The sequence below is a fragment of the Primulina huaijiensis genome, chromosome 8 (assembly GCF_012295235.1).
Source record: "Primulina huaijiensis isolate GDHJ02 chromosome 8, ASM1229523v2, whole genome shotgun sequence".
NCBI lineage: Eukaryota > Viridiplantae > Streptophyta > Magnoliopsida > Lamiales > Gesneriaceae > Primulina > Primulina huaijiensis.
Genome location: NC_133313.1, coordinates 22,231,863 through 22,243,996, shown reverse-complemented (window position 1 = coordinate 22,243,996; position 12,134 = coordinate 22,231,863). Strand labels below are relative to the sequence as shown.

The 12,134-nt window shown below is 38.8% G+C and overlaps 2 protein-coding genes across 2 annotated transcripts; one reads left to right on the top strand and one right to left on the bottom strand.

Moving 5' to 3' along the window:
- The first annotated feature begins 7,170 nt into the window (after positions 1 to 7,170).
- On the top strand, positions 7,171 to 9,441 carry LOC140982957 (F-box protein At1g47056-like). Its single transcript, XM_073449752.1, has one exon. The coding sequence runs from the start codon at positions 7,430 to 7,432 to the stop codon at positions 9,059 to 9,061; it is 1,632 nt and encodes a 543-aa protein (XP_073305853.1). The 5' UTR covers positions 7,171 to 7,429; the 3' UTR covers positions 9,062 to 9,441.
- A 780-nt stretch (positions 9,442 to 10,221) lies between these two features.
- Positions 10,222 to 11,766, bottom strand: LOC140982958 (uncharacterized). The gene is made up of 3 exons (XM_073449754.1): positions 11,612 to 11,766; positions 10,984 to 11,496; positions 10,222 to 10,570 (listed from the first exon to the last, which is right to left on the bottom strand). The coding sequence occupies exons 1-3, from the start codon at positions 11,673 to 11,675 to the stop codon at positions 10,368 to 10,370; spliced, it is 780 nt and encodes a 259-aa protein (XP_073305855.1). The 5' UTR covers positions 11,676 to 11,766; the 3' UTR covers positions 10,222 to 10,367.
- Between the last annotated feature and the right edge of the window lie 368 nt (positions 11,767 to 12,134).

The following is a 12,134-nucleotide window of genomic DNA, read 5'->3' as shown; positions in this document are numbered from 1 at the left end:
TATTCCCTTCATTATCTTGATAGCAGATCCGGTTGGCCACCCGACCCGGCTCATCCATTTCACCCTGATCGCATCAAGTACGATAATTTTCATTGATACCATTGCACTTCTCACTTATCTTGATTGAATCTACAAGGCTTCAAAATGTGAAAAATACAAAGTTATTTTCTGAAACTCATGAATGATGTGAAGATTTATTTGACTCATTATATTAATCAGATGGCTGAGACTATTTATGGCTAAATGATGTGCATCCAACGGCTGTGACTTAATAGCCTTGAAGTCAATGGATTAAATTGGGTATGAGTTGGTTGAAGGGTTGCTAACCGATATAACAGATATAAAAGGGGCTTCTTCTTCTTCCCTCGGCCACTTCAAGCGATATTCTCTGAATACAGCACACTTTGATATTCATCCTTCCTTCATATAATTCTTGCGTTTAGAATTGCTCAATAGAAAGGAAAAACCGATAGTGATATACAAGTCTGATATAAAAATATAGATTTGTATTGTGAGAACTCGGTGGTGGTGTGATTCTGTGAGGGTTGTAATCGCTTGTATTTTGTTCATATTAGTGGATTTCATTGGGGTGTTCCCAGAACCTTGGATGTAGGATTGATCTCAATCCGAACCAAGTAAATGCGTGTCATTTATTTTTTCTCCAATTTCTTTCCCTGATCTTGCGTGAGTGTTTCATTCGATCTCAACAAACTGGTATCAGAGCCAGGTTCATTGTCCTACTGTTGGATCTTGACTGAAAGAGGAAGCTGCTGAATTGACTGCTCGATCGAAGCTTTGTGTTGATTTCTTGTGGATAGTCTACTGGCCAGGGGCAAATCTTCAATATGTCAACATCAAGATTCGAGGTGGAGAAATTCGATGGCAGGAACGACTTTAACTTGTGGAGGGAGAAAATGATTGCACACCTGGGAAACTTAGGGCTGGATGAGGCCCTAAATGGTGAATCGAAAATGTCCGACACAATACAAAACAAAGCCGAGATCCTCAAGAAAGCAAGAAATACAATTGTTCTAAGCCTGAGCGATCAAATTCTCAGAAAAGTGGTGAAAGAAAAGTCTGCTTGTGAGATGTGGACCAAACTGGAGCAACTATATATGACAAAAGCACTTCCCAACAGAATATATCTGAAACAACGATTCTATGGATTCAAGATGGAAGAGAATAAGTCCATAGATGAAAACATCGATGAATTCACAAAGTTACTCTCTGATCTTGAAAACATAGAAGTAACGATTGATGAAGAAGATCAGGCCATTTTCTTGTTAAACTCCTTGCCGAAGCAGTACGATCAATTGAGAGATACTCTGAAGTATGGAAGAGATACTCTCACTCTTGAAGAAGTCACAGGTGCTGCCTACTCAAAGGAGTTGGATCTCAGGGCTGCAGGAAAACAATACAAATCACCTGGTGAAGGCTTAAATGTAAGAGGCAGATTAGTTGAAAGAAGAAGCTATGGGAACAAACAAAGACCTCAAACCAGATCGAGATCAAGAACCAAGAGGACCTGCTGGACCTGTAAGAAAGAAGGTCATTTCAGGAGAAATTGCCCTCAAAGAAAGGCCAATCAAAGGACTGATCTAAGTCCAGGAACTGAAGAAGTAAATGTACTCCAAGGATATCAAGATGCTGAGGTTCTAACCATATCGACTGATGATCCAAAAGAACAATGGATCATGGATTCAGGGTGCACCTATCACATGTCTCCCAGAAGAGATTGGTTCTTTGACTTCGAGGAATTAGATTCTGGACAAGTGCTAATGGGAAACAATCAGTCATGCAAAGTTCATGGTGTTGGCTCAGTGAAGCTTAAAATGTGGGATGGATCAGTGAAAGTAATCACTGAAGTTCGATTCATTCCTGACCTAAAGAGGAACCTAATCTCTTTAGGCACACTGGATCAAAAGGGCTTTAGTTACAAGGCTCAAGATGGCGTACTGACAGTTGCAAAAGGATCCCTGGTAATCATGAAAGGAATCCTGAAACAAGGACTGTATGTTTTGCAAGGAAACACCATCACTTCAGAAACAAATGTCATAGCACCTGCCAAGGATTTAACAGCCTTGTGGCACAAGAGACTCGGGCATATGAGTCTAAAAGGACTTCATGAACTGAGTAAACAAGGTTTTTTGAATCCAAGGCAGATCAGTAATTTGGAATTTTGTGAGAGCTGCGCGCTAGGAAAGGCTCATAGGCTGAAATTTAACACTGCAACTCACAATACGAAATCAACTCTTGACTACATCCACTCTGATCTATGGGGCTCATCTAAGGTACCACCCTCACTCTCTGAATCTCAGTATTTTATTTCTTTAATTGATGATTATTCTAGAAAAGTGTGGATTTATTTTCTGAAAACAAAGGCTGAAGCGTTTAACAAATTTGTTGAATGGAAAACCTTGATTGAAAATCAAATAGGGAATAAAATAAAGAGACTAAGAACTGATAATGGTTTAGAATTCTGTAATCAACAGTTTGATAATTTGTGTGCAAAATCTGGAATTGTTAGACATAGAACATGTACATACACGCCACAACAAAATGGTGTGGCAGAACGCATGAATAGAACTATCATGGACAAAGTAAGATGCATGTTAAATGAAAGTGGTTTACCAAATAAGTTTTGGGCCGAAGCTGCTTCAACAGCTTGCTACCTAATAAATAGGTCTCCATCTTCTGCCATAGAGTTCCTTGTTCCCGAGATGAAATGGTCCACTGTAAAACCTGAGTATGAACACATTAGAACCTTTGGCTGCGTAGTATATGTTCATGTTAACCAAGGTAAACTAAATCCAAGAGCTAAAAAAGGAATTTTTCTTGGATACCCTAGTGGAGTTAAAGGTTACAAGGTATGGCTATTAGATGAACATAAATGTGTGATTAGCAGAGATGTAATTTTTAATGAAAATGAGTTTTATAAAACTAATATGAGCATTCCAGAAAATGCCAGCTCTAAACAAGCTGAGCAAGACTTTCAAAACCAGGTGAACTCTCAAAACTTGGATGGAAACTCTCAAGCAGAACTTGCAGGTAGCCAAGATTCTGGTGGAAGTATTGATTCTCGGCCTAAAAACATCCATGATATATGTCAGAGTCAAGTTCAAACAGATCCTCACATCAATGACCAAGAAGTTCAGGGTGATGAGGAAGCTCAGAGTGATAGTGATAATACTCAAGGACTAGATGGCTATGTTCTGTCAAGAGACCGAATTAGAAGACAGATAAGAGTACCACTAAGGTTTGCAAATGCAGACTTCATTGCATTTGCCTTGAATGTGGCTGATTTACTTGAACTTGAGGAACCAACTAGCTATAACGAAGCAAAATTAAGCAAGGATTGGCCAAAGTGGAAGAGAGCCATGAATGAGGAGATCGAGTCATTGGATAAAAATCGCACCTGGATCCTTGTTGATAGACCAATAGGAAAAAGGGTCATTGGCTGTAAGTGGCTATTCAAAAGAAAACCAGGGATTCCAGGGGTAGAAGCAGCCAGATTTAAGGCTAGATTAGTGGCAAAAGGATTCTCCCAAGTCGAAGGCGTGGACTATCACGAAGTTTTCTCCCCTGTAGTGAAACACATCTCAATCAGAATCTTACTGTCAATCACTGCCACGTTTGACTTGGAATTAGAGCAATTGGATGTCAAGACCGCCTTCTTGCATGGCAAATTAGAAGAGGAGATCTTAATGACACAACCCGAGGGCTTTGTACAACAAGCTGAGGCTGGAAAGGTCTGCTTATTACAGAAGTCACTTTATGGACTCAAGCAATCTCCTCGGCAATGGTATAAGCGGTTCGATGATTTTATACAGAAACAAGGTTTCAAGAGATCAAAATATGATAGTTGTGTTTACTACTCCAGATTTCAGAATAAGTCATACATATATCTACTGATCTACGTAGATGACATGCTTATTGCCTGTAAGGACTTGAAGCAAATACAGAGGTTAAAGGACCTACTCAATTCTGAATTCAAGATGAAGGATCTTGGGCCAGCCAAGCGCATTTTAGGTATGGATATTATCAGGAACAGACCTCTAAGAATCCTGTGCTTATCTCAAGAAGGATATATCAGCAAGTTATTGGATATCTTCGGTATGAAAGACGCTAAGAGTGTTAGCACTCCTATTGGTGCACACTTCAAGCTAAAAGCTGTCAAGGAGGAAGACACTGAATTAGAATATGCTCACATGAAGGATGTACCATACTCAAATGCTGTAGGAAGCATTATGTTCTCTATGGTATCAACCAGACCAGACATCGCATATGGATTGGGTTTAATTAGCAGGTTTATGAGCAAGCCGAGTAGGGAACATTGGCAGGCGGTGAAGTGGTTGTTGAGATATTTAAAAGAGACCAAGAAGTTGAAATTGGTTTACTCTAGATCTCAACAATCAACCTGTGAAGTCATAGGATATTGTGACTCTGATTATGCTGCTGATCTTGATAAAAGAAGGTCCCTGTCCGGGTATGTTTTTACGATTGGAGGAAATGTTGTAAGCTGGAAATCAAGCTTACAGCATGTAATAGCCTTGTCAACAACCGAAGCGGAATATATCTCACTCACGGAAGCTGTAAAAGAAGCCTTGTGGATTAAAGGCTTTGTTAATGAATTAGGATATGAACAGAACTCTGCTACGGTTTTTTGTGATTCACAAAGTGCGATCCATCTTTCTAAGAATACGGTATTTCATGAAAGGACTTAGCACATTGATGTGAGACTACACTTTGTGAGGGAAATCATATCAAGGGAACTAGTAAGTATCAAGAAGATCAACACAAAGGTTAACCCTGCGGATATGTTAACAAAAGTTATCCCAGTCAATAAACTTAAGGATGCATTGCGCCTGCTCAACATGGAGGAATGACTGTCGGGTCTTGAACCTGGGAACATGCTTTTGGAACCACTGAAATGAGCCAAATAGGTGGAGAATTGTGAAGATTTATTTGACTCATTATATTAATCAGATGGCTGAGACTATTTATGGCTAAATGATGTGCATCCAACGGCTGTGACTTAATAGCCTTGAAGTCAACGGATTAAATTGGGTATGAGTTGGTTGAAGGGTTGCTAACCGATATAACAGATATAAAAGGGGCTTCTTCTTCTTCCCTCGGTCACTTCAAGCGATATTCTCTGAATACAGCACACTTTGATATTCATCCTTCCTTCATATAATTCTTGCGTTTAGAATTGCTCAATAGAAAGGAAAAACCGATAGTGATATACAAGTCTGATATAAAAATATAGATTTGTATTGTGAGAACTCGGTGGTGGTGTGATTATGTGAGGGTTGTAATCGCTTGTATTTTGTTCATCTTAGTGGATTTCATTGGGGTGTTCCCAGAACCTTGGATGTAGGATTGATCTCAATCCGAACCAAGTAAATGCGTGTCATTTATTTTTTCNATATATATGTGTGGCGTTATAAACGAAAAGGGGTTTCATAATTGGAGACAAGCACTGCATGCAAAGCAGTCAAATGTGACACCATAATTCTGCCAATAGCTAGCTGTTGTTATTTCACTACGAGTGTGAGTTCGAGGAGTAGGACCAGCATCATTTAAACTGGTCCTTTTAATTTCTGAGGAGTTTTTATTTATTTATTTATTATTATTGAGGCATCGGATTTAAGAATCTTATATTTATGGATATTTTGTTTTTCGTTACAACCCCACTTTCCGACATGAGTTTTAAGGACCAGGACTTGTAAGAAGAGTGGATCGTGCATTCGTACCAAGTATTCTACAGAGCTAGAAGAAATGGCATTATTAAGTATTTTACAGAGCTAGGAAATGGCATTATTTCATATTCATCATTGAAGGAGCTTACATAGTTGAGCAAGTGATTTATTGATTGGCTGTGCGTATTTGTTAAATAGCTGAAACAGCTTATTTTATATTTGATGGCGTACGTATGCATGGAGATTGAGTTTGCATAGCCTCAAGGCACATTTATGCTTAATAATGCGATATCCATGATTTGTTACGTATATGAAGATGAACGTAGATCCTTACGATAATAATTCCCTAAAATAGAGAACCATGCATAAAGTTACATATATACATTTGTCATGAAATCTTGCATTTTTGTGTCCATTTCGATCAATATTGGGACAACCTAAGTCGAAATTGATCTTACAGCCCTTTTGGTTTGGGCTTATATTTCAAATTGCTTTCGGGTGTAGGTTAACAGTGGGCCTTGTGCAAGTCCAGAATGCTGGTAAACTTTCATGGACTCAAAATTCAAAATACAAATTTATAAGTGATTTAAAAAGCATTTCTGGCGACAAGAATGTATGGTCCCATGTTAAAACGTGTTGACCAGATTAATCAATGGGAGAAGAAAATCTGCAAAATTATTGAATTTATATCAACCTATATGTATACCGTCACCATGTCTCGCTAAACGTTTAATGAAGCAGACATCGTCCACGTTCTGAATGGAGTAGTTCACGTTTTTTTTTTAACAATGAAAACTTTCTCTGAGTAAATCCAAAAGACTAATATAGTAATATGCAAATTACGCTGATAAATACAAAAACAAAGAAGAATTGAACTATTTACATTTTGCTAGGTGACTGTCATGGCCTATCATCCCAATTACGTTTGGAAACGAGATAGTTCATGTTTTGGCTACACGTGCTCTTACTACTAATTTTGGTGTTGATACGTGAACGTGTCCACTCAAACCTCTAATTTCTACATTCAATTAGATTCATTATTACTTTATTAACTAGTTACTTAATATAGTCAAATCAATCTGGTCTACGTAATATCTAAAGATAGCTTTGACGTTTATTCCAAAGTAAGGGGATTAATTCATACGTGTCAAATTCACAATACAAGAGAAATCTGTAGAAAGATAGGAAGAAAATGTGCCTAATAACTCGTACCATTATTGCAATTAAAAACTAACATCTTCCTAGTTTTAATTTCTCCCGATTTTGATGATTTAGTTAATTTCTCAGGGAATTTTCTATTTTATTTTCGGATTAACAACTAGCTACTTAATGTGACATAATTCAAACAAAATTAAATAAAAAAAAGAAATTTATTGATAATAAATTCAATATTATTGGGCCTTCTATACATGGTAAAAAAAAGTAATGCTATCAATTCAAATTATGTTCTGTCATTTCACAGAATTCCGGGCACATTTTCAAAGCCGAAATACCAAATCAGAGCTGATTATCTTGTCTTATAATTAATGTAAAGATAATCCAAAAGAAAACCCTTTTCTACAAATCATAGTAAAGTCACATTTCTTGTACAGGAATACAGGTAAAGATTCAAGAGAAGAAGATAAACAAATCAGCTGCTGTATTTTCGAAATAATAATAATCTGCTTCTGTGCATTGGTGAAAAGCTCCCGAGAAGGTGGAATCGTAGGAGTACACCTCGTTCGCAGATGGGCCAATCAGGTTCCACCTCCAAGTCCAGATCTTCCAAGCCCGCCGCGGCTATGATCTCCTCCTCGGTGGTGGCGATGCAGGCTGCCGAGGACCCTGATTCAGCCACTACCCTCCAAGATAACGTCATCAATGGAAACGACTACACGTTGGATCTCCCTGAAGAGTGCTTGGCGTATATTTTCCAGTCACTTTCTTCCGGTGACCGGAAGCGCTCGTCTCTTGTGTGTCGCCGCTGGCTGAGAATCGAGGGGCAGAGTCGCCACCGTCTGTCGCTCAATGCCCAGTCCGAGCTTACTAATTCTATCCCTCGGTTGTTCCTTCGTTTCGATGCTGTCACTAAGCTTGCTCTAAAATGTGATCGCAGATCTGTCAGCATTGGCGACGATGTGTTGATTCAAATATCCCTAAAGTGCACGAACCTCACAAGATTGAAGCTTCGCGCCTGCCGCGAGCTCACTGACGATGGGATGGCCACTTTCGCTGAGAACTGTAAGAATTTGCAGAAATTCTCTTGTGGGTCTTGCAGTTTCGGGGCAAAAGGAATGAATGCTTTGCTTGAAAATTGTGGGCTTCTTGAGGAATTGTCAGTGAAGCGGTTGCGTGGTATTACTGATGGGGCTGCAGCCGAGCCCATTCGGCCGGGAAAAGCTTCTGCATCTTTGAGAGTTATTTGTTTGAAGGATCTTTACAATGGGCAGTGTTTCGGGCAGTTGATCGTCGGTGCAAAAAATTTGAGGAGTTTGAAGTTGTTTAGGTGTTCCGGAGATTGGGATAAGGTGTTTGAAATCATTGCGGATAGGATAATTGGGCTTGTAGAGCTTCATCTGGAGAGGCTTCAGGTAAGTGATATTGGCCTTTCCGCTATATCGAATTGTGTGAATCTCGAAGTATTGCATTTGGTGAAAACCCCGGAGTGTACTAATTTTGGACTTGTGAGCATTGCTGAAAAATGTAAGTTGCTTCGGAAGCTCCACATCGATGGATGGAAAACGAATAGAATAGGTGATGATGGATTGATTGCAGTGGCTACTCACTGCCCGAATCTGCTGGAGCTGGTTTTGATCGGTGTGAATCCTACACATTTGAGTTTAGCAAAGTTGGCTACAAATTGCCAGAATCTGGAACGATTAGCGCTTTGTGGGAGCGAAACCGTTGGAGATGCTGAGATTTATTGCATTGCTGAAAAATGTATTGCCTTGAAGAAGTTGTGCATCAAGAGCTGTCCTGTCTCAGATCATGGCATGGAAGCACTTGCTGGTGGATGCCCTAACCTTGTAAAGGTGAAGGTTAAGAAGTGCAGAGGGGTGACCTCTGAGGGAGCAGATTGGTTGCGAGCCAGTAGAGGTTCACTTGCAGTGAACTTGGATACCATCGAGCCTGAATTGCCTGAAGCCGGTGGCAGCGAGCAAGAAATTGGCGGTGCTGATATTCCTCCAATAGATGGAGGAAATAGGGATGTCAACATTGCATCTAGTAGTACCGGGAGATCCATGTCCTTTAAGATGAGGTTAGGTGCTTTTCCTGGGAGGAGCTTGGTGGCTTGCACACTCAGGAGATGGTCAAGCTTTGGTGGCCGGGGCCGGAATAATATTGGAAGGAACTCGGGTAGAGTAGCTGTCGGGAACTAAAGCTATTGGTCCGGTTAGTTTGCATTGTAGTTCAGTGTATGTATTCAGTTTGATGTTAAATTCCATTCTGTGATCTCCACAATTCAGAGTTAAGCTAATTAAATGTTTATTGAATCTTGATATATATGGTAACTAGTGATATTGGTTCTTAGGTAGCATTTGTGGTAGAAAAACTATGAACTCTTGTTATCATTCAACCCTACGCAGCATATTAGGTCTTAAATTCCATTATTCAATTTCTACCTGTATGGGAGTTTCTGGTCAGTAGTTTTATATCTGCTTGCTGAATATGTACTTGATTATTAGTTGTTCCATCCATTTCGAAATTCTGATTATCAAGGTAAACGAGTGATATCCTATCATCTCAGTTGTTTTAGTTATGATTGTTCATTCCTATTCAAATTTCGTATAATCTGAGTAACACAACTGTATACTACCTGGTGCATAAGTATCTGATAGCTCAATAATAATAACAACTGCTCATTCCTAGAGATAATTCAAACCATATATTAAAATTCCTCTTCAAAGATCTATGCTTTCTTCAACAATAAATTAGTAAACCCCTGGTATGGATCAAGAACTAAAACCTTGATCCTCATCAACTAAAAGATAAGGACGGATAAAAAAATATTCAGAAACTCAGATCTAAAAGGTTATCTTTTAGAATGTAATAACATTCTCTTATGAATGTTGACTATCATATATTTTCTTTTTTATTAAAGAAATTAAAAATAAATCAATTTGAAGTTCTGAACTTTGATGGTTTAGAATTGGAACTAATAGTCCGAACGCATATCCAAATGTGACGACCTCAACTTTCTATAATTTCATGGGGACGGAGATAGATAATTTAAAAAGATGGATAATCTTAGGTTTTGATCCTATATGGGACTATCAGACATTACTCTTTTTTAAAACGATTAAACATATGCTCTTAATCGTGCACACCAGTTATATTATCAAATATCAACACATTATGTGTTTGTCTATATATCTCTATATATATTGTCAAGTAAGCCGAAGCTCTGAAACAATTATATTCACCACCACTCATACCACATTGTATGTGAATCCAGATAAGGTCTATCACTTTGTTGGATGACTAAGAATATTTAAACCGACAAAAAACCCTTGTATGATTCATATATTTGAAAGCTTAATAAAACCGAACAAAAAGTTTGCTCATATTGAAAACCTTGAAATGTCAAATAAGAACTTGCTCAAATAAAAATATTGGATACAAATCGATATAACGTGAGTTATCTCAGTGTGTGTAGATTGAAAATCATAATTCATATGATCCTGATTAATATTGGGGTGGTGGGTAGACTCCGCCAGCTGGTGGTGGAGGTGGGTAGTGACCAGCGTTGGGTGGTTGCATTGGATTGACACCCATGAAATACGGTGGTTGGCTTGTTGGATTTGCCTGAGGTGGGTACTGACTGGTTGGGTTGGTACCTGTGGGATATGGTGCTTGGATTGTTTGATTCCCTTGGGGTTGATATTGACCTGCAAGACAGAACAAGCATAAGATTGTCATTAGCTTCCTCAAGTTCAAAGTTTATAGTACTCTTAACAAATTTCAAAATTTATAAGTTATTTTAAATAAAATTTCATGTTCACAATAAATTAAATAGTGGAATCGCCTCCCCTGTCATATATTTGGTTTGTTTCTTGGTTGCCAAATAGTAGCGAAACGAGAGGGTTAGGTCCCCTCTATTTGTTTTTTTTATTTATTTAAAAAATTCAGATTTATGAATATTTTGTGTTACATATTCACGAAAACAGGACTCTGCCCCAAGAGCCTTAATTGTTGACACTGTACAAATTATTCAAGATAAATGGATTTTTAAATTTCTTTTTCGTAATCCTTGACGGATACAACTAATACATGAAATATAGTTGTGGTGTTGCCCATATACCTGGAGGATATGCACCTGGAGGCTGAAGGCTACTAGGCTGTGGAGGATATCCTGTGGAAGAATAGGCAGATGGAGGAGTTTGCTCAGGGTTTACCGGGTAAGTAGGAAATGCCGCTGGGGAAGATGAGTAAGGGGGAGAAGCAGCTGTTGTATTGGATGGATTGGCAGGGTAAGGCGAAGGGACCGTTAGAGATGGTTGATAAGGATTGGGCGGCGGAGGGTTGGTGGAGAAAGGAGGAAAAGGTGGTGGTGCAGTGGCTGAGCTGACAGGGAAAGGGGTGGATGTTGGTGGATTAGGAGTGGGATACGAGTAGTTAGTGTTTAGAGGTTGTGCTGGATTTGGATATGGCGTAGGGTAAGCCCCAGCAGGGGCAGATACAGGGGGCTGCGTTGGTGGTGCTTGGCCTTGTGGATTCATCCCGTTGTATGGCAAGAGAGTCGAAATGGGTGCATTTGGCGTTGCGTAGAGCTGAGCTGGTGGCAGAGCATATTTCGATTCCATGCCGTTGGTACCTAAATCACAAAATTTGTATGTGTAGAATATCGGTAGAACGCTAAATCTAGCATAAGACAAACAGATCCAACTCGAATTCTTGAACAAAGAAAAGATTATTATGTTGAATCATACCTGAGGTTGCAGCAGCAGGGGGCTGGGGTTGATTTCCAGAGTAAGAAGCGGGTGCTCCAACCATTGCTATCAATTTGGATTGTTCTGAAACGATCAAACTCTATATAGCGAAACAGGGCGGAGACTAGGCAATGGAGAGCTGACTTTGAAAAATGTAGATCCACGATAATGTTAATAACATAGTAAGTCAACGACTGGATGGTCCAAATTCGAAAACAATATTATTTTGCGGCCAACTTGTTCCTTGGCATGTGCTAACAAGACTTTTGAATTAAACTCGACGTTGGCAATAACCATGATTGCCTACGGGTATGGAAAATATATCGTTTCGGAAAAAGTATATAATGATAATAAAATTTCTTACTTTAAATAATAATTTATTCGATTACGATTTTTTTTTCTTCAAAATATAAGAATGTTTTGGCCAATAAACAATTGTTTTTTTTTTTCTTTTTACAGGAATTGTTAAATTATTATTTAGCAATAAATTTATATATTTTGATAATATTTGTTGTTATGATTC

Excerpts from the sequence above, each read along its gene's own strand:
- LOC140982957 (XM_073449752.1), top strand. The coding sequence starts at position 7,430 with ATGGGCCAATCAGGTTCCACCTCCAAGTCCAGATCTTCCAAGCCCGCC.
- LOC140982958 (XM_073449754.1), bottom strand. The coding sequence starts at position 11,675 with ATGGTTGGAGCACCCGCTTCTTACTCTGGAAATCAACCCCAGCCCCCT. Across the intron at positions 11,497-11,611 it reads CCCTGCTGCTGCAACCTCAG|GTACCAACGGCATGGAATCG; the intron begins GTATGATTCAAC and ends TTTGTGATTTAG. Across the intron at positions 10,571-10,983 it reads TCCAGGTGCATATCCTCCAG|GTCAATATCAACCCCAAGGG; the intron begins GTATATGGGCAA and ends TCTGTCTTGCAG.